This window comes from Trachemys scripta, chromosome 4 (genome assembly GCF_013100865.1).
Source record: "Trachemys scripta elegans isolate TJP31775 chromosome 4, CAS_Tse_1.0, whole genome shotgun sequence".
Classification (NCBI taxonomy): Eukaryota; Metazoa; Chordata; order Testudines; family Emydidae; genus Trachemys; species Trachemys scripta.
This window is the reverse complement of record NC_048301.1, coordinates 102,714,021-102,734,847: the sequence shown is the minus strand read 5'-3', so window position 1 is coordinate 102,734,847 and position 20,827 is coordinate 102,714,021. Positions and strand designations below refer to the sequence as shown.

Genomic DNA, 20,827 nt, shown 5'->3' with positions numbered 1-20,827 from the left:
GTCTCCCTCCCTTGCCAGCCCCCCTTTGCCCGCCCGGTGCCCGGGTGCTGGAGCTGACTCACCAGCTCCAGCATCCAGGCACCGCCACCACCCCCTCCCCCCAGGCTTGCGCTGCCATGCTGCAAGCCTGGGAGGGAGGAGGAATGCTGGGGAAGAGGCGGGGCCAGGGCGGGGATTTGGGGAGGGAGCCAATGGGGGAAGGAGAGGGCGGAGCCGGGGCAAGGGGGGCCTGAGCGCCAGAGCGGAAGGGAAAATTTCTTCTTTGTCCAGTGTCCCAATCAAACATTGGTCGGGACGCGGGACAAAGAAGCAAATATCGGGACAGTCCCGATAAAATCGGGACGTCTGGTCACCCTATGTTGAGGCCCTGCAAGTCTGCAGTCTGATCAGCACAGAGTGCAGCATGCTCACTACACCCCTCGATGTGATGATGCCTAACCCACACAAAGTTGCTAACTGGAATGATGGCCATGATGGGAGGTCAGAACACAGTTTACAGAGGGAGTGCTTGCTCAGGAATGGGGAAGGCTCAAGTTAAAACAAATACCCTAAGGGTTAGTTTGAAAAGGGAATTGATTTTACTCAGCTCATCACTACCAAAAATACTCATGATACCCCACAGGAAATATCCACGATGCCCCTATAATCACAGGATTCTGGGCTCTTAAAAACTGGATCACAACACATCTCCATTTAGCGACCAGAAAATATGAAGACGATTTCACTGTTTTTGCCTACTACGTACCCCCAGAGGTCACTATGGTATAACAATAAAAGAGGGTGATGTCTCTTCACCAAGTTTCAAATACTTGACTATATTCCAAATTTATTTTGTGAGCTCTATAGTAAAATAGTAATTTGCAAGTTAGAGCAGTATCAGTTGAGAAAGTTACCAACCCTACAATCTGCTTTGTAGTTCACAGTTTTCTATACTCAGACTGTATTTTTACTTAAAAATCCTTGCCCAAAAACACAGTCCCTTTTATTTACAAAGATATCACATATGCCTGTCTGAAAGATTTTTATTTGATTTCCAAATATTGTGTGGCATATATGTGTGTGTGTGTGTGTGTGTGTGTGTGTGTGTGTGTGTGTGTGTGAGAGAGAGAGAGAGTGTGTGAGTGCGCGCATATATACTGTATATAAAAATATCATATATGTCATGATTTTAAAGTACTGTTTTCCACAGAACTTTCCCTGTTCCATTTCTATTATATCATTCTCCTGGGCCATGCACTCCTTCATCTACAGCACCTACAGATGGTAGCTGTAATCCACGTATATTCATACTGGTACGTACAGACCATATTTGTCTCTGAGGCATTCTTTAATACTATTTATGAAGAAGTATTCATTCAAGATCCTCTTCTCTCTCTCCAGTTAGTGCCCTTTACTTTCCAAACACCCTCATTGCTGCGGTCCTTCCTCCAGCCAAAGAAGGCTGGGTGAAACTTTTTTCAGAGCTCTTTAGTGTGAATCTGAGAATGGGCCAGAGAGGCTCACACCAGAGCAACAAGAAAAAAACATCCTTTCCATTGTTCACTCTCTCCTGCAGATATCTTAGCATGCTACCACCTGTCTTTGTTCTAGTTATCTGTCTAGATTCTAGGTAATAGATCATTCATCACCATGGCATCTGAGCACTTATTAAGCAAGAACTCTGATCCTAAATGTATTGTGATGCTGCAAAGCAGGCAGATCAGCTAAAGTGATCTATTTCTATAAACACACCACACTAAAACACATTGCATTATCTTTGACTTGCAATAACTCATGCTTTAAAGAAACCTCATGCAATACACCTTAGAACACAGTACTTACAGCAGTAATCTGAACTTCTCCACTTTATGCAGATATTAAATTTGTTACACATGGCCACATAGGCAGCCAGTGCTACACAAGGATTCTGAATGTATTCCACATCTTGAACCCACAGGTCACAGAATAATTCAGGTGGAACCTAATAAATAATAAATACATGGATTAATGTTGCACAGTGAATGTACCTTCATATCGTGATGCAATAGGGTGAACATCTCCACTACTTTGGGGATCCTATCATGCAATTATATGAGCTAGTGACAGGGAAATCACAAGGTCTGCCCGGCTGGACTGAAGGTACAGAAGCGACATTGGGCACCCAGCCTTCCCAAGTAAATGAAGAGGATTTATTTTCCAAGGGCATCTGAAAATGAACATTTCTGAATGTAAAGAGAATGCAGGGAACTCTTATTTTCCCTGAACCAAGTAATTTGGGATGCTTAGGGCAAAAAGTAATAGTATTCTTCCCAATGGGAAGCATAATCATTCTTGTCATGAAATACCTCATTCTCTGTTTTTCTTCCTTTTTCCCCTGTATTTCCATCTAGACTTTAGCCTTTCATCTAGCATTACCCTCCTATTTCATGTGTGAGAATGCAGGGTATCTAGGTGTAGTCTCCTTTAGAGAGAGACATCTAGAAGCAATGATAAGTTTCCAGTGCCTGCTCTTGGATCAGTGGCTCTCAAACTTTTTTACTGGTGACCCCTTTCACATAGCAAGCCTCTAATTGCGACCTCCCTTATAAATTAAAAACACTTTTTAATATATTTAACACCATTATAAATGCTGGAGGCAAGCAGGGTTTGGGGTGGAGGTTGACAGCTCATGACCCCACATGTAATCACCTTGTGACCCCCTGAGATGTCCCGACCCCCAGTTTGAGAACCCCTGTCTTGGATGGTTGGAAGAGAATCCAGACTAATCCAAAAGACAGCTGGAAAGAATGGCAGCTAGGGACACAAACCAGCATGTTACCTACAGCTCTCATTGGTTTTCCAATATGTTTCTACCTTGTAAATGATTTCCCTCCACAGTTTGTCAAAAATATGTTTTTGTCTAACTGGTGCATTATGTGTATGTTATTCGGTTTAAGGTGGTGCCATGTGGGGCTATTATGGGATAGATGGATTGGATGGCAGCTACCAACCTTGAGTATACAAGATCCAATTCACCACTGTGTTACTCTACTTCTACAACAGTGAGACTCCACTGAAATCATTAGTTATGTAAAAAATTGAGTAAGACTGTATTGAACCAGGCTCACCCATTAAAATGAGATCAGGCCTAGAGGTGGCAGAAGGCACCTCATAGGTTTGTTCCTACAGCAAGGCTCCTTGGCTCCCATTGAGGAATGCTCAGCCAATATGGAACAGAGAGCTCAGGTTCCCTTAAGTGCTGGATGTGTCATAAAAGAGTTTAAATTGCAGTTTGCATAGGTAACATTTTTAAAAGCGCCTATGTCCCATTTTCACTTAGAAATCTAAGTCTCTCTGAAAGCCAATAGGACTTAGGCTCCTAAATACCTAAATCAGTTTTGAAAATGGGACTTAAGTGACTGGGAAAATTGTACCTTATGTCACTATGTATCCCATGACCGCTTTACATGCTACCTTGACCAAGAATATTGATTATTATGCTTGTTCATGGCCTGCAACTCCGTTAAAATGTACCAGCACATTTGTTCATGAGTCTGAACAATCATGAGCATATTTCACTCTCTGTGCAATCGTTAAATTGGCTGCTATATACTGGCTGACTGTGAGCTGGCAATGTTGGTCTTTAAAACCCATTAAAGCATAACCGCTGGCTACATCTGAGACCTATTTGAGCCTCAAACCTTTTCTCCTTTGTCTATATATATTGTATTCTTAGAATTACCATTATAAGACCCACATTTACTGTCTTTCCCTCCCATACCTTTCCGGCACTTTTCGTCATAATCTACTGATCTACTGTCATCTGTTTGATTTTAAGTGGACTGTTTTTGTCTTATATGATGCAGAAACATGAGTGCCTTTACTGGGGTCACTTTCAAATAAAACTGTATTATTAATATTAAACCTATATGGCAGCCACCGATTTTGAATGTCAGCTGCTGTAATGCAAGTCTCATATTGATCAGCTCCATTCTTCAGTTAATTTTCTGCAACAAATGTAAAGCTATAACAGGAGGCACAGATATCACTCATGAAATTTATGATGCATTATTACATTTAGCTACATTAAAAACATCATATCAAATAAATAAAAATCTATCAAAATTAAATCTCTCTAATACAGTAAACCTCTGAAATAATTAACGTACATAAGGATGACAGCTACTGAAGGTCTGGTTCAACACCAAGCTGAAACACCTGGAACAGTCCATGACTGAACAATTAGTTTCTTGGTGCCTGTCTTCTCCAACATACTTTAATGTGCTTGGCACCTGCCAGCTGTCTATAAAATTCGATGGAGCATCAGTTTTGCTTAAAACTGTTCTGTTGGGCAGCATCAGGTCATTTGCTGAGCTTCCATCACAGAAACCTGCATATGATCATAGTAAACAACATGTTAGCACTGCTGTGGGTTGTGCACTTTTTTATCTTGATGCATAACTGAAGTTCAAATAAATTAGCTAACTTTTCTGATTAAAATCAATAAGCACAGGGTTTGTCTACACTCAGTAAAAGATGTGCGGCACAGCCGTGGCTGGCCCAGGTCAGCTGACTCAGGCTCATAGGGCGGGGAAAGTCTCAGATCTTGGGCTCCAGTCTGAGCCCAAATGTCTACCCTGCAATTTTATAGCCCAGCAGCCTCAGCCTACAAGCCCAAGTCAAGACCGGGGCTCTGAGACTCATTGCTGTGGGTCTTTTATCACAATGTAGACATACCCCAAGTATTGAACTATATACATAGCATATTAGTATCCGAGTCTAACAAAATGTGGCAGATTGTTAGTAGGACCAAAATGCACAACTATTCATCCACAAACAAGTTAAGCAAAGTGAAAGTAAGGAAAAGAAATATTATTTTTGAAATGTAAAGGATGGAAGAAAGAAGGAGCACAAAGTAAGAAAAGGCAGAATTCTGCTCTGTGTACCAAAGATGGGTGAAAGCAGATGTATTGCATCTAGAGGCTCCAGAAGGAATTCTCTACCTATGAGTTCTTAGGTACTAAGAAACTTAATATGTTAAGTGGCCCCCATTAACATAATAACTTTGTGCCTCAAAATCTTTGATAGGAGTACTTGTGGCACCTTAGAGACTAACAAATTTATTAGAACATAAGCTTTCGTGGACTACAGCCCACTTCTTCGGATTCATATAGGAAGTGGGCTGTAGTCCATGAAAGCTTATGCTCTAATAAATTTGTTAGTCTCTAAGGTGCCACAAGTACTCCTGTTCTTTTTGCGGATACAGACTAACACGGCTGCTACTCTGAAATCTTTGATGTATGTAATCTCACAAACCCCTATGAAGTAAGAAAGTACTATAAGAATTCCTCATGGATGCTCCTGGCATGGACTTCAGAGCAGGAATTATGTCACCACCCATACAGAAGGTGGAACATGTGCCCTGCTCTGCAGCCAGTGAACTCTACTACCATTTGCTGGCAGTTAACTCTATTGCCATGCACATGAGAACTTCCATAAGGATGTTAATAGAGAGTTGGGACTAACACTCCACACCCCCACGAGTTTTGTCAGCCTCTGTGTAAAGGTGAAAGAGGAGGAGCCCTCCAGAGTCTGGCCAGTTTGCCATAATGTACTGCAGCCCAAAGGGGGCATCTGCCTATAGCATAAACCATCCATCCTCAACATAAACTGGTATAACTGGTAGCCTCTGCTCAGGAGAGACTCACATCTGGAATAGCATGAAGATTGAAGGGAGGGATGCACTGATCCTTTGGGAGAGCTGTTTAGGGCATGCCCATGCTCTGAGCACTCAGTTTCAAAAGCACTAAACAAAAATTCATTAAAAAAATTAAAAGGACATAAAAGCAGCTCTCTGTTTAACCGACAATGCAAAAAGGGTAAATGTCATTGTGGTATAAGAAGGAGTTCCCGTGAAATACCTAGACATACTTATCTGACACTGTATTAACTTTTACACACACACACACACACACACACCCAAACATGCTACTACCTGTGGGCTGAGTCGAAAACCTATAGGCTTAAGAGATAGCATATTGAAGTGTAGCTTTTGGCACCCAGAGAGACATTAATATCACTCCTCGGCTGAAAAGAACCAGTCTTTTCTACATTCATTGATCAGAAAGCAGCATCACATTTCATCTCTGTTTTAAACTAAAATAGTTGGGAACCTTGAAAGATCTTGGAACAGGGGCAATATTGTAGCAAGGCAGGAAAGATTATGGCAAGACATCTGGTCAATGTAAAGTGGCGGAGTGCTCCATCCATCACCTCTGGAAGCTATTTTTTGGGCCATCAACTATAAAAGCAACATGATGGACAAATCCACTATCCCTTTTTTCTAGGAAGCACTGTTTGTTGCAAAGGGCTTTTAGAAAGTTCCTTTTTCTCACAGTCTCTGTACTTATATGGACTAGTTCCAAAGCTATTTGTCCAGTAATTCAAGAGGGATTTAATCCTTTCTCAATGAAAGGGGAATTGGCTTGATTTTATCATTTTTCACCCATACGTGGGGCCAGATTCTTCTCCCATTGAAGCCACTGGCAAAACACCTATTGATTTCATTGGTAAGAACAGGCCTTTGGAGAGAAGAAATCTTTTGGAAGGTGCAAATAGTTCATAGGGGAAACGTATTTCTGGCTGATGCTTTTGTCAGCTTAAGGAGGCCTTGTGAGGAGATGGAGTTTATGAAACAAAATGGGATGAATATAATGAGCCTCTCAAAGAGTTACTTTCCACAGGACTGTTGCCCAATCTGGCAAGTCTCTCCCACCTTCATATCTTGCACAGGTGGGGAGTAACTCCCATTGTAAAAGAGATTTAATAATAATAAAAAATAATATATGGAGATATGCCTATCTCATAGAACTGGAAGGGACCCCAAAAGGTCTTCGAATCCAGCCCCCTGCCTTCACTAGCAGGACCAAGTACTGATTTTGCCCCAGATCCCTAAGTGGCCCCCTCAAGGATTGAACTCACAAACCCTGGGTTTAGCAGGCCAACGCTCAAACCACTGAGCTATCCCTCACTGAGGTACTCATTTACTTTCACCACAGTTCTGGCCAGGCTGTGAGGCTCTGAAACACTGGTGTAAATTCAGACCCAGTCTTGCCCCTCATCCCACAGCCAGCAGTCTGTGTTTGGGAGGGTCGGGGATGAAAGTGGGTCCTCTGTATCCTGTGCTGGGGTGTAGTCTCCCTGATCCCAAAGTAGTATTGGAAATGCAGCTTTCAGCAGCAGACCAAAAGATCTTCTCTCCTAGGAAGTTTGGGTATGAGGGCAGCTCATCGCATTGTGACCCCTCCAATTCTGAAACATATGTTATTGAAAGGCTCCTACTGAGGCACCCAAGTTCCCACTATCTTCCTGTCTCCTTCAGGCAATGACCCTCATGATCCTCCCCAAACCCATGATGCCTCAACAGCTACCATTTGTTTGGGGGGGGAGGCAGAGGGTTCTCTACCTGAGCCCCCTATTGGCCAATTCCCTATTGTCTATGCTAGAGCTTGTTCCAAGACATATACTTGTTGCCACCAAGCAGGAGCACCAAATAGCTCCCCCATGTGAGTGAAGTGGAGAAATCAGGAGCCATAGGGGCAAATCTGTCAGGAAAATATGGAGCAACCCTCTGCAGAAGAAGCGCTTGAAGCACCAGCCTAGAAAGAACACATAAATGTCTTGTAACGTTGTTAACAGGCAATGTGCATTGGAAATGTATTACTGAATTCCAGGATTCTCTCTGCGATAGCAATCAGGCTAGTAAGACAAAGAAATCGTGCAGGCTAAATATGATCCTAGGCCTAATGAAACATTTTATCTTTATCTTCTTGATTCTGTTTATTCTAAGTAAGATGGACATTAAAAAAGGATTAGGACTAAGTCAGAAAAAAGAAAGAAAAAAAACTCAGAATAAAGTGAACATAATAATCAATTTTATACTGATATTAATTTCAAGCTCTCCTTCTCTGAGGCATGTTACTGTCTGTAGGACATGGAACTTGACTGAGCTATCATTGGTATTTGATACTGTGCTACACATATTTGCCCTTTCTGAAATTGGCAAGATAGTGTAATGATGAACTTTGTATTCCTGATTTCAAGCTCTGCTTTAGAGCAGAGGATAATTCAAATGTCAGAGTGGAGATTTATATCAATTAATCTGGTGGCACCTTAAAGACTAACAGATTTATTTGGGCATAAGCTTTCGTGAGTAAAAACCTCACTTCTTCGGATGCATAGCTGTTAGTCTTTAAGGTGCCACCAGACTCCTTGTTGTTTTTGTAGATACAGACTAACACGGCTACCCCCTGATACTTGATATCAATTAATATAATGCTATAGACCTAACATCTCATCCATACAACTTCCAGAAACAATGAAACCATGTGTACATACCATAGAAATCTAATAGTGATCATAATTTAAAAGTTATTAGCATATACGTGCACATACACACACAAAACTCTGAACTAATTCAGCAGCAACATACATACATACAACCCTGAACTAATTCAGCAACAAGATCAATCTAGACTGGTTCTATGAAGTTAATAGCTATCACTATCCCTCCCATTAAATAAATACAGACCTTTGGAAAGTGAAAATAGCAGATTGTATTTCCTATCTGATGGATAGCAAACACTAAATCTATTAATGACCTCATTTGATGCCAAGGGTGCCTTAATGTAAGACACATTTCATCCTTATGACTAGGCTATCTATTTGGACATTACTTCAGTGTTTGTGCCTGTGATCAAATAGCCTAAATCCAAAAGTATAATTCCCAGAAAAAATAATTGCACTTCAAAGCTGGGCATCAATCAGCATTTCAACAATTTAGATGGTTAACAACAGTTTTATATTTATACTATTTTAACATTCACAACTATCTAAATTGTTCTATGATCATCCTTTTAGGTTCCATACTGACACGTGTAAGCCTGAACCTGCTCATGATATTATTTGTAACCAGGAAAAAGCTTCTCCTTTCTTCAGCAAAGCATTTGAACGCTTACAGTACTCTCTACTTACCACATAGTCCCAAGACTTTTGGTTCACTGGTTGTATTTGACTCTATGATCACCATACCAGTGCTGTGAAACCACTGAATCCTGATATTTGTTGGTGTCTCAATTATATACATGAAGCCAGTGTCCTCAATTTTAAATCCATATTTTCTAACTGTAGGCCAGGCATATCTTGAATTTACAGTTATCTAAAAAGATGGTATAAACAAAGGCACAGCAGTTATCTGAATGCTTCATTATACTGGAAGCTATTCTACTTTCTGTGATCGCTATATGTCCATGAAACTTTTGGAATGAAACATGAATTGATTTTATTATTCATTGGAAAGACAATCCAGGTTTTCCAAAATGCCCCGTGAACATGGTCTGACTTTTGAACCAGCCTAGCCCAATCTATGGTTTCAAGAGACAGGCATGCAAAACCTAGGCAACTCTTTTACCACGCAAAAGTCAGCTGTTGCCCTAACAAACTTTGACCATTTGTACAAAAGCACTCGATGAGGGGGCTAAAATGAAAGCATTTGATTCTTTTCAAACAACTTTTAAGTCACTGATCTTTTGAGACTGCCCCTATGGTTTCTTTATACAACACTGGCAAAATATTTGGCTGTAATACAGGGTGAGTCCCAGATTCAGAACTAAATTTTCACAACTGGGTTTCTTCTTTTTAAAAATATACTTTGAATATATACACACACAAGAAAAAAGCTCCCAGTTGGTTGCTGCTGAAATGACCATCCTATCACTAAGGGGGATCACCCATCTAGGATCAAACTACTGGAAGAATTGAACATTTCAGATAATAAAAAGCTATGGTTTTATGGAAATATTTTCTGTAATAAGAACAAAACAAGGAAAATTATGATAGATAAAATTGTTTCTAAATAAAATAAAGCTATTCAAAACTTCTCACACACTTCTCTTTAAGGGGAGATGATTGGAGCTATAAGGGCACCCCTAGGACAGTGAGGTATGTCCAGCATGATTGTAAATGGGAAGCATTGTACAGGATACATGAATGAATTAAGAGCCTTACTAAAGATTCATGACTCTCATTTGCTGTGTGCTCTGGTTCATAAATAGACCCACCCATTTCAACCTGTTGCTTCAATTTTATGAGTTACTTTCTCAAATTTCAAACTGCTAGTATTATAGAAACTCCATTGTGAATGCAGAGAAAAAGACCAATGAGCAACTGTGTAATCCCTATTTGGAAAATTTCTGACAATCTATAATGTTAATAATTAAAACAGTATATAACAGGTTTATTATGCACCTTACACAGCTATCTATAATGTGTAGGAGAAAAAACTGTGTGATCATGGGGGACTTCAGTTTGAATAACATATGCTTGCGGTGCTCATGCTGCTAGTACTAAAACATCCTGGGGATTTCTAAACATTACAGATGACAATTTCCTAACTCCAAAAGAGTTGCAGCCAGGATGGGGGAAACTATATAGTAGACCTTCTCCTAACAGAAAAAGAGGAACTGATCACAGAACTAAAAGTTAATGGTAGCTTAGGTGCAAGTGATCATGACTTGATCACACTTATAATGTGCAAGCAGAATAAAGTCCAGAACCATAATATATATATACTTGGTGATTTAATAGGGCCAATTTCACAAAGGTGAAAACAATTCTGAGCCAAATCAGGTGGAAGGAAGACTTTAAACAGAAAAATGTGAATGATAATTGGGAAACAATTAAGGACACTTTATCAGATGCCTGTAATGGGGTCTACAAACCTCATGCTGAGCAGAGTCAGAAGGGGGAGGAGACCCTCTCCTGCCTACAGGCAAGAAGCTTGACCACACCCCCACAACTGCCTGTCATGGAGGCAGGCACCCACAGCTGCAACCAATAGGGAAAACAAAACCTGCTATAAAAAGAGAGAGAGCTCAGAGAAGGAAAGGGAGATAGAAAGGTCTGGGATAGTGAAGGGGTAACAGCCCTGCACTAGGCTGCCTCCAGAGAGACAAAGAGACTGAAGCAGATCACTAATTAGAGGCCAGGGGCCAAGAACTCTCTTGACCAAGAGCTAACCAAAGGAAGCCAGTCAGGGGCAGTAGAAACCATTCAAAAGACCACATCAAGGACTGGTATGAATGCCCCAAAAGCCATAATCCCATAATAGCGGAAGAAGGTTGTGCTGGCTAAAAACAACAACCTGGTTTAGAGAAGTGATGGTAAAAAATAAAAAAATCATTTACAACAAATAGTTATTAATATAAATCAAAATTTAGGAATTGTAGAAACTGATAAGGGAAGCTAAGGGACACAAAGAGAAAGCTATGGCCAGTAGAGTTCAGGAGAATAAGAAGTTATAAAAATATATTAGGAAGAAAAAGAATCCTAACAATGGTATTGGTCCATTATTAGATGGAAAAGGTAGAATTATCCATAATAATGCAAAAATGCAGAAATATTTCTATTTTGTATTAGAGGAAAAAGAGATGATATAGTCTCATCATATGGTGATAACACTCTTTCCATCCCACTAGTATCTCTGGAGGATATTAAACAGAAGCAATTACAGTTAGGCATTTTAAAATCAGCAGGTCCAGATAACTTGCATCCAAGTGATTTAAAAGAGCTGGCTGAGGAGCTCGCTGGACCATTAACATTGATTTTCAACATGTCTTGGAGTACCGCGGAAGTTCCAGAAGATGGGAGAAAAACTAATGCTGTGCCAATATTTTAAAAATGTAAATGGGATGACCCAGGTAATTTTAGGCCTGTCAGTCTGACATGGATCCCAGGCAAGATAATGGAGCAGCTGATATGGGACCTGATTAGTAAAAAACTAAAGGAAGGTAATATAATTTAGAAAATCAGCATGGGTTTTTGAAAAATAGATGCTGTCAGACTAACTTGCTATGTTGTTTTCCCATGAAATTACAACTTTTGTTGATAAACATAATAGCATTCACATACTATATTTGGCATACTTCTGTAAGGCATTTGACTTGGTACTTCATGACATTTTGGTTAAAAAACTAAAACAATACAAAATTTACATGGCACACATTACATGGATTAAAAGCTGGCTAAGTCATAGGTCTCAAAATATAAATGTAAATGGCGATTTGTTATCAAGTGGGTCTGTTTCCAGTGCGGTCCTGTGGGGATCAATTCTTGGCCCTACGGTATTTAACATTTTAATCAATGATCTGGAAGAGAACTTCAAATCATCACTGATAAAGTTTGCAGATGACACAAAAATTGGGGGGGTTGTAAATAATAAAGAGGACAGATCACTGATTCAGAACAATCTACTATCACTTGGGAAACTGGGTGCAAGCAAACAATATGAATTTTAATATGACTAAATGTAAATATGTAAATCTGGGAACAAAGAAATTAAGCCATACTTAGAGGGTGGGGAATTCTATCCTGGGAAGCAATTACTCTGAAAAGGATTTTTTGGGGGTTGTTTTGGATAATCAGTTGACTATAAGCTCCCACCAGGGCCAAAAGAGCTCATATGATCCTGGGATGCACAAACAGGGGACTCTTGAGTAGGAGTAGAGGGGTTATTTTACCTCTGAATTTGACAATGGTGTGACCGCTGCTGGAATACTGTGTCCAGTTCTGATGCCCACAATACAAGAAGCATGTTGATAAACTGGAGAGGGTTCAGTGAGGAATCACGAGAATAATTAAAAGATTAGAAAACATGCCCTATAGAGATACAGTCAAGGAGCTCAATGTATTTAACTTAACAAAGAGAAAGTTAAGGGGTCAGTTGATCACAGTCCGCAAGTACCTAGATGGGGAACTATTCATAATGAACTCGTCAATCTAGCAGAGAAAGGTATAACACTATCCAATGTCTAGAAGTTGAAACTAGACCCATTCAGACTGGAAATAAGACATAATTTTGTAATGGCATGAGCAATTAACTTTTGCACAATTTACCAAGGATAGTGGTGGATTCTTCATCACTGGCAATTTTTAAATCAAGATTGGAGGTTTTTTCTAAAAGACATGAATTATTTTGGGGATGTTTTATGGCCCGTGGTGTACAGCAGGTCAGACTAGATCACAATGGCCTTAGAACCTCTGACTCTATTACGGGAAAGTAAAATATTATGTAAATAGCAAGAGAGAACCAAATAAAGAAATAAACAAAATCTCCAAGAACTTACTTTTCTGTTTAAACGATCAATGATTATTTGGTTTGACAAATAGGTTAAATTCAGCATTGCCAGGCACAGTGAAGTCAAGTTTAAGTGACCCTGCAGAGAAAGCAAAAATTGTGAACTTAAGTTAAGATGTGAATATTTTTACATGCTAATTATGTAGTATTTTTAAGTAATGGGACACTAGGGGCATTTTTGTATGTTCAGTTTTTGAAAGAGGAACACATCTGCTGAATGAAGTTTATACAGATTAACTAAGAACTCTTTCTTTCTTTGTATGAGCTATGTTTGTGAGATAACGTTCATTTGAATAACATTTCTTCAGGATGTCTACATTAAATGTGTCAATCTATGATGTTCTGGAAAACTGTGTTAAGCCATCACATTTCAAAAAGCTGAAATACAAGGGGTTCATACACAGCAACGCCACTGATTAGGGGCATGGAAAAGAATGAATTAAAAAGATTCAAACTGTTTTCCTTAGGGTAGACACAAATATGAGAGGGAAAGATAAATATACACAAAATATCAAGTTTTCTAGAAAAGTCGTATCAGAAATATATGCATCATTCTATTCACCCTCTTGTAACACAAGAATTAGGGACATTCAATGCATGGATAGGTAGCAAATTCAAACATCATAAATGAAAATACTTTTTCACACACTGCATAATTAGCCACTGGAACTCATTGCCACAAGATATCATTGAGGCCAAATACTTAGAAGGGTTTATAAATGAGCCAGACATTTATATGGGTAACAAGAATATCCATTTATAATAGTAAAGGTTGGGGAGGAAACACAAAGAGTTTGGGAAGTACAAACTCTCATTTTCAGGTCATAAGCCAATGTCTAAACTATTGGGGATCAGGAGAGAACTATCCCATGGAGGGGCGGGGGAGGCAAGTTCTCCAGTAACTGTTTCCTTCAGGGTTTCTTGCACTCTTCTGTGAAATAGCTGGCACTGGCTTCTTTTAGAGATTAGATACCGGACTAGATGGACTACTGGTCTGATCCAGTCTGGCAATTCCTATGCTTGTAGCCTGCAAATATATGATAGGGTGAGAGCCCAGGGGGAGTTCAGGTTTTAATTATCACCCTGCAAGACTTTATACAACAGAATGTAGAGGGGATCACTATAGTCTGTTTAATTCTAAGTACAGGAGTTTCCCACAGTAAAGCCACATAAAGAAAGATACACAAAGTTGACATTTACTCTACTGAAGTATTTAACACGTTATGGACCTGGATATTTGTGTGTGTGACACATATATGTGTAATCATTTAACCTCTCAATATTTCAGTTTTGCCATCTATACTATGAGGTTAATACTGACTAACCCGTAATCTTGCAGTAATGTCATGAGGAATGCTCATGCAATAAGATGAAAAAAGAAAAGCACTATACTCTTTTAATCAGAGATATTTAAAATGTATTTTAATAATTTGTAATTTAAAAATCCCATATTACTTTCTGTATAAGCATATACAATAAAAACTTTGTAGGGTATACTTTTATTCACTGTACTGTTTAACCTTGTTTAGCAAGCGAGGGTCATAAAGAATAAAAACAGAGTTAGTTACCATGTTGGTATTCCTGCAGTCAAGGATATGGATGGTTATCGTTTCATCTTGAGTTTGGCTAACAATGTAGGCTGCCTCTTTAAATAAAGCCAAATGATTCCCATCAAAGGTTACAAAGCTCAGATCAGAGAAAAATGTACAACGACCTGGTTAAAAATAAATAAAATAAAGGCATTTCCTAACTTATTTCCTTGTTTTGTGAGCAATATAAAGCATGCAAATAAAATAGCATAAATGTTTGTATGATTTAACCTTATTTCCTCTAAGGGTTTACTAACTCGGCAAAACATTTTCACCTATTTTTTGTACCCACTATCAGTTAACTGCAAATGGACAGTAAAGAACTAAATTCTGCATGTTTCAATAGGAGCCTCTTGCAGGCATCCAAGAATAGAATTTGACTCATGTGACTAATACAGGTAGAGTCTGTGGATTTTCACGGACCACAAGCTACTAAATGTTATGGAGGGTAGGAGCCACATTGGACCTTGAGTTGCTTCCCCTTCTAGGCTTGCTCCTGGATGGGGAGCTCTAGTGGAAAGTTAGCTTCCTTTCCAGTCCTACTGCTAAAGCATTTGTGCTTCAAAGGGCCCAGAGTTCTACTCCTAGTCATTACAAATCAAAAGACCTTAAGTATTTACTTGCATTGCTTGTCCTTGCACCAGTTGTTCGCTACTATGGATCTAATGCTGTTCTCACTTAAGTCAATAGAAGTTTTGCTTTTGACTTCAGTAGAAGTAGAATTAGGCTTCTATGCTGAATTAAGCAATGAGTAACCTGGAGAAGATGTATATAAACTCCATCTTCTATTCCTACTCCAGAGTCCAGAAAATAGAAACTTTAATTCTTAATCTTCTTATAAATCCAATAATTTGTTATAAAACTGAATTAATGTAAGTATTGCATAAGTAAAACTTACATGCACATTCCCATTTTGGGCAGCATTTGTCACCATTGATCTGAACAGCGAGCCCTAGAACTCCACAGCTGGGCTGAGTTGCATTGTAAGGGCAGTTCTGTGACTTGTTAACTTGGATTAGTTGTCCATCCAAGCAAATGTGTTTTATGCACTCATTCTCTGTAATTGGCTAAGGCATATTTAAAAGACATAGGTTACCATTCTTATCAAACTAAAGACACAACATTGCAGAATTCTTACTGAAAAGACAAGTAGGCCTGATTTTCAGAGACATTGAACACTCTCAAACCCCAGTGAAGGCAATGGAAGCTGTAGATGCTCAACACCTCTGAAAATTAGATAATTTGTGAAAATGGTGCAAAACCATGGTTCTGTTCTAAATTCCAGAACAATATTATTAATTTTAGACGATACATCGGGCAGAAATACAGAAGAGAAGTATGCAAGGATCATAGAGATGGCGAAGATGGCTGAGTAAGTTTAAGGAATAGTCATTACAGGAAACAATCTGCCAGAAAAGTGGTAGATTGTGATTCAAAAGATCCCTTCTACTGAGGAACATGAAATGGCACATGGTGCCAACAGTATTCCATGAAAAATCACCCCTTTTGGAAACTGAGGTCCAAAGCAGCATTACATTGCAGTAATTATGAAATCCACTAATTGCAATGGAGTTCCTCCAGATTTATCCACATGTAATTGAGATAGGTATCTGGCCCCATAGTTTGATAGATATTTTTAATACTGAATACAAAACATATGGCACATAAATAATTATTTCAGCACTAGTGGTAAGGGAACTTATCCATACATAAATCTACATTCCTGTCTATTTACAGAATGGCAGAGAGATGACCATGAACAATGTTACTCACTACACAAGTTTGGAGCGTTGCTGTTTCTCTAGCTGGCATGAAAGCTGATGCCGTGACTCCTGAGATAGCTTCAGCTGTTGTTAGTCCACCAGAATACTCTGTAGCAGACTCATAAAGTGGTTTGGTAGATACATAGGCAAATGAAGGAACTGATGCAGCCATTGTAGCATTTGAGTGGGTTGGCATCATTAACAATGAACTCTTTGAGGGTGTGTGGACCTCAGTTACAGACAGTGTTCCAAGTTTTGGAGTTTGACTAGTGGTGCCTGATGATGCGGCACTAGAAGAGGCAGTTATTTGCTCAGAGGATGAATATATGGTGGACAAAACTGATACACCTAGTTTAGGAGGCACAGCAGTTATATTTGTGAAATATGGAGAATGAAATGTCTGTGTTGTTTTTAAGGTGGGGGTGATCAAATCTGTGACGCCTGGCGTATGAAAAGACTGTGGTTTTGTAACCAGTACTGCAGGCTCTGCTGTTTCAGAAGTGATGGCTTTTTCTGTTTCTGAAGCAACAGAAAAATATATGGGTTTCCCTGAAAACAATGAGGTGGTGAGGGCTTCTTTTATTGCTGCTGTTGTCCCTGAAGTAGCTGATGCTGTAGTGATGTTTTGCGCTGTTACACTACTTCCTGATGAAGGTGCTAAAACAGTGGCTGTAGTCGAAGAATGTGTGGTAGCTGGTAACACTGTTCCTGCTTGGAATGTGGAACTGTAGGAAGTAGTTGAAAGTGGCACTTGCTTAGACAACACCACAGTCTTCTCTGTAGCACTTTTGCCCATTGACGTGGATGCAGTTGAAATCACTGGTGTTAAAAGGGCACCTGCTAATGATTCCTTCTCCGTTGTGATGGGAGTTTCTGATAGAATAAGTGATGGAGATGTTAACTTCGATAAAGGAAATATGGCTATAGAGACTGTAGGTGTCTGACTAGAAACTATTGGTTCAGTAACTGCTGTCTGCTTTGTGGATTCAAAACTGGAATCTGACTTTTGGGTAGGAAATGATGGAAATTCTTTTTTCATTGTAGCTAATGGTGATGAAGTTGTAATTACTTTTGATGAAAAAGAGAGGGGTCTTGTGCTGACAGTCAAATCCATTTTTTTTCTGGTTGAAGTCGGGAGTTTTGTCTGCAAAGCTGAGGCAGTTCCCGGTATGTAAGTCTGTAAGACAGTATCAGTTAAGGATGACTCTTTTTCAGTAGTTAAAAGAACTTTAGCTGGAACTACTGAGGTAGGAGATAACGTTGAAATAGCCACTGCAGGTCGCGAGGTAGTTAGGAATGGGTACAAGGTGGTAAATTCTCCTATAGATTCTGTTGTACTAAAGAGAGCTTCTGGATGAATAGCGGTGATCAATATTTCTGTTGGAGGCTGGTAAATTGTGGTACTTTTTTTGCTTTCCAAATAAGGTTTGGGAGTTGAAGGAACATGTTCTATTGTCAATTTGGTAGTGAAACGTGGTATAGCAGACTCCTCTCTGATCTGTGGAGAAACCATCGCTGCTGATGAAGTTTGAACAGAGGAAGTTGTAGCAAAGGAGGAGTAATCTTTGATTAATGATATCTGAGTTGTAGATGCAGTTTGTTTTACTGTTTCTGTGACGGTTTTAACTGTAGGCTTTGAGACTGTGGAAACTGTTCCAGTCTGTACTGGGTGCTTTGTAGTGGCTGGTTCCTTAGGTATTTTTTGTGTTAAAGTGTATAGGGAAACCGATGTCTCTGCCAGATACTGAGTGGTAGGGAATATGTGAGGTGACTTTGTTGATGGAGATGTAACAGAAGTGCGCAAAGTTGACCTTTCTTTGACTGCTGTCACTTTTTTACTAGTTATTAGTCTGCTGCTGAATTCAGAGTATGGGGATAATGTAGCATCAGTAATATTCAAAGTGACTTTTGCTGGCAGTTCCGCAGGTGATGGTGATGTTAATGAACTTGGTTGCTCTTCTATAGTGGATATGGTTGAGGCAGTCAAATGGGGAGTTTTTCCTTCTGTTGAAAAAGTAGATTTTACTACTGATGTTCTTGGGTATAAAGTAATGGTCATTGTAACAGTAGCTTCAGATGATGTGCGCACAGAACTAGTGGCTGTCGTTGATATCTCTTTTCTAAATGAGGATAGTGGAAGCAGAGTAGTGAAAGTTGGTAGGGAGCTTGCTGGTGATGAAGCAAATGTAGCTGGCTTTCTGGTATGTACACTAGTAATTTTTTCTGTTTGTGCTTCATCAGGATGGACAATGATCCTTGTTGTTTCAGTCTCACTAAGAGTATATGGAGATTCAGCGATGAATGTTGTTTGCATTGTTTCCAATTGTTTAGTTACCAATGGAATTGTAGGGACCAAATCCACGATTTCTTTTGCTAAAGCAGATGTTTTTGTTGCTGATGTCATTCTAATAGTGTAGGGTTCAATGTTCATCTTTGTTGTATTAAGAAATAGAGGTGATTTGTATTCAGTAGATGTTCTTTGTGAGAATGTAGTTGGCTTTGCTGATAATTCATAGGGGCCTGTTATTTTAGATGTTACTTTTGTGGACAAAGGAATAGCTCTGGCAGTATGAGATGAAACAGGATATTTAGTGTATAAAGTAGTCAGGGTTTCTGTCATATTTAGAACGATGAATGGTGGATATTCAGTAGTTGATGCTGTTTGCAAAGTTTCTTTTGATTCTGCTAAAGCTGGAGAAGCAGCACTTATATCGGGCAGTGAAGGCCTTTTTGTAGGAAGAATGCTGGGTTTTGCAGTTGTAGCTGAACTAGAATACAGTGAATATGGAGAAAAATATGAACTTGATGGCTGCTCCACACTTGTGGTTGCTTGTATTATTTCTTTTTCACCAGTTGTAAATAGGAAGCCAGTTATTCCTGAGGATGATGATGATGACAACAATGGCGACATCTCTTTAGTTTGCAGAGTTGCTGTCTTTGCACCATGAGTTGTGGCAAGGAATACCCCTGCACTACCTGTCAAGTTTTGAACCATATATGTAGGAGTTTCAGTAACTGACAGTGTTACATGTAATAATGGAACAGGGTGTGTAGATAGTGGGGAAAATGTGGTCTTTATTTCTTCTTTGGTTAAAGCAACTGTTCCTTTTGTTGTTTCTGAAGTCATTGGTGGCTTCAGTGTAAATAATGTAGTAATCAGAGGGGAAAATGAAGTTTCAGTGACATTAGCTATTGTGGAAGAAGTTTGTTCAGTACTTGATTTTGTTCCTTCTGAAGTTCTTGTTTGATTTGCTGTTGGTGCATAAGAAGAGGTTTCCAAAGATGGTGACATAGTGTATTTGGTGAAATATGTGGTTGTTTGTTCTGTGGCTGATACAAAGTAAGGGGCTATAGTTTTTTCTGGTTTTAGTTTTGTTTCCACTGTGGGACGTATCCTAGTGCCTATTTCTGATGTTTCTGATATTGCAGTAGTTGTGATTGGTGATTCTGTTACTCTTATTATTGACGATGTCCCAGTTAAAATAAAAGTAGAAGTTGGTTTGCCTTCTGTTTCAGTGATTTTAGTCATTGCATGTGTTGTAGTTACAGTCTCAGGCTCTGTAGCACTCAAAACCTTAGGAGTGGTACTACTCGTTGCTTGTATACCTGTAGAGATTTCTGTAGTGGCAGGAGTTGTCGATGGAAAAACATCAAGTACTGAAGGGAAACTTATATTAGATTTTGGTGATTCAGACATTGCAATAGTGCTTTTGTCAGATGATGTAGCTCCAGCTGAATATGCCGAAACATTTGGTGATATAGTTGTGGTTAAAACTGTTGTATTTGGAATAAGAACAGTTGAAAATTTAGTTTTTTCTATGGTTGCACTGAATTGCCACTTTGATGCACGTGTTGTTTTTGTGTCTTTTGTTTCAGGTATAGGGGATGAAGTTACTACTTTACTCAGAACTGCTGCAACCGAGACATTGAAAGAACTGGAAGTTACATGTGAAAGAGTTGGTGTTCTCATACTGGATGGTGAAGGTTGAACATCAACTGAAGGCTCAATGCCTAAAACCAGACAAAAATAGATGTTAGTCTGTGAATCAATATACTAGAATCATTAAGCTATTAGAGGTGGAAGGGATCCATATGAAGTCATCTAGTCCTATCTTATTTTTTTTCCCTTTCTTCAGGTTTTTAATATTTTTAGAGCTTCTAAAAAAAAAAAAAAGGGAAGGCATTGACTATATATTTAATGTTACTGAAACTTTTATGGAAAAGGAACCTCTTAATTTTCTTTATAATTTGTCTTATATTTTAGGAAAAATATATTTGTTTTAACTGAAAAGCACGTTAAATGATAACTCAAAATTTATGAACTT

General features: G+C 39.2%; 1 protein-coding gene across 1 annotated transcript in view; it reads right to left on the bottom strand.

The window, feature by feature from the left end:
- The window catches only part of OTOG (otogelin), a 150,467-nt gene that overhangs the window by 31,839 nt on the left and 97,801 nt on the right, over positions 1-20,827 (bottom strand). The window contains exons 32-38 of the mRNA XM_034770197.1: positions 16,513-20,513; positions 15,638-15,806; positions 14,719-14,864; positions 13,140-13,229; positions 8,992-9,175; positions 4,128-4,348; positions 1,822-1,960 (exon numbers count right to left, since the gene is read on the bottom strand). Of these exons, the coding sequence (XP_034626088.1) occupies positions 1,822-1,960; positions 4,128-4,348; positions 8,992-9,175; positions 13,140-13,229; positions 14,719-14,864; positions 15,638-15,806; positions 16,513-20,513 (4,950 nt within the window). The remainder of the gene's footprint in view (positions 1-1,821; positions 1,961-4,127; positions 4,349-8,991; positions 9,176-13,139; positions 13,230-14,718; positions 14,865-15,637; positions 15,807-16,512; positions 20,514-20,827) is intronic.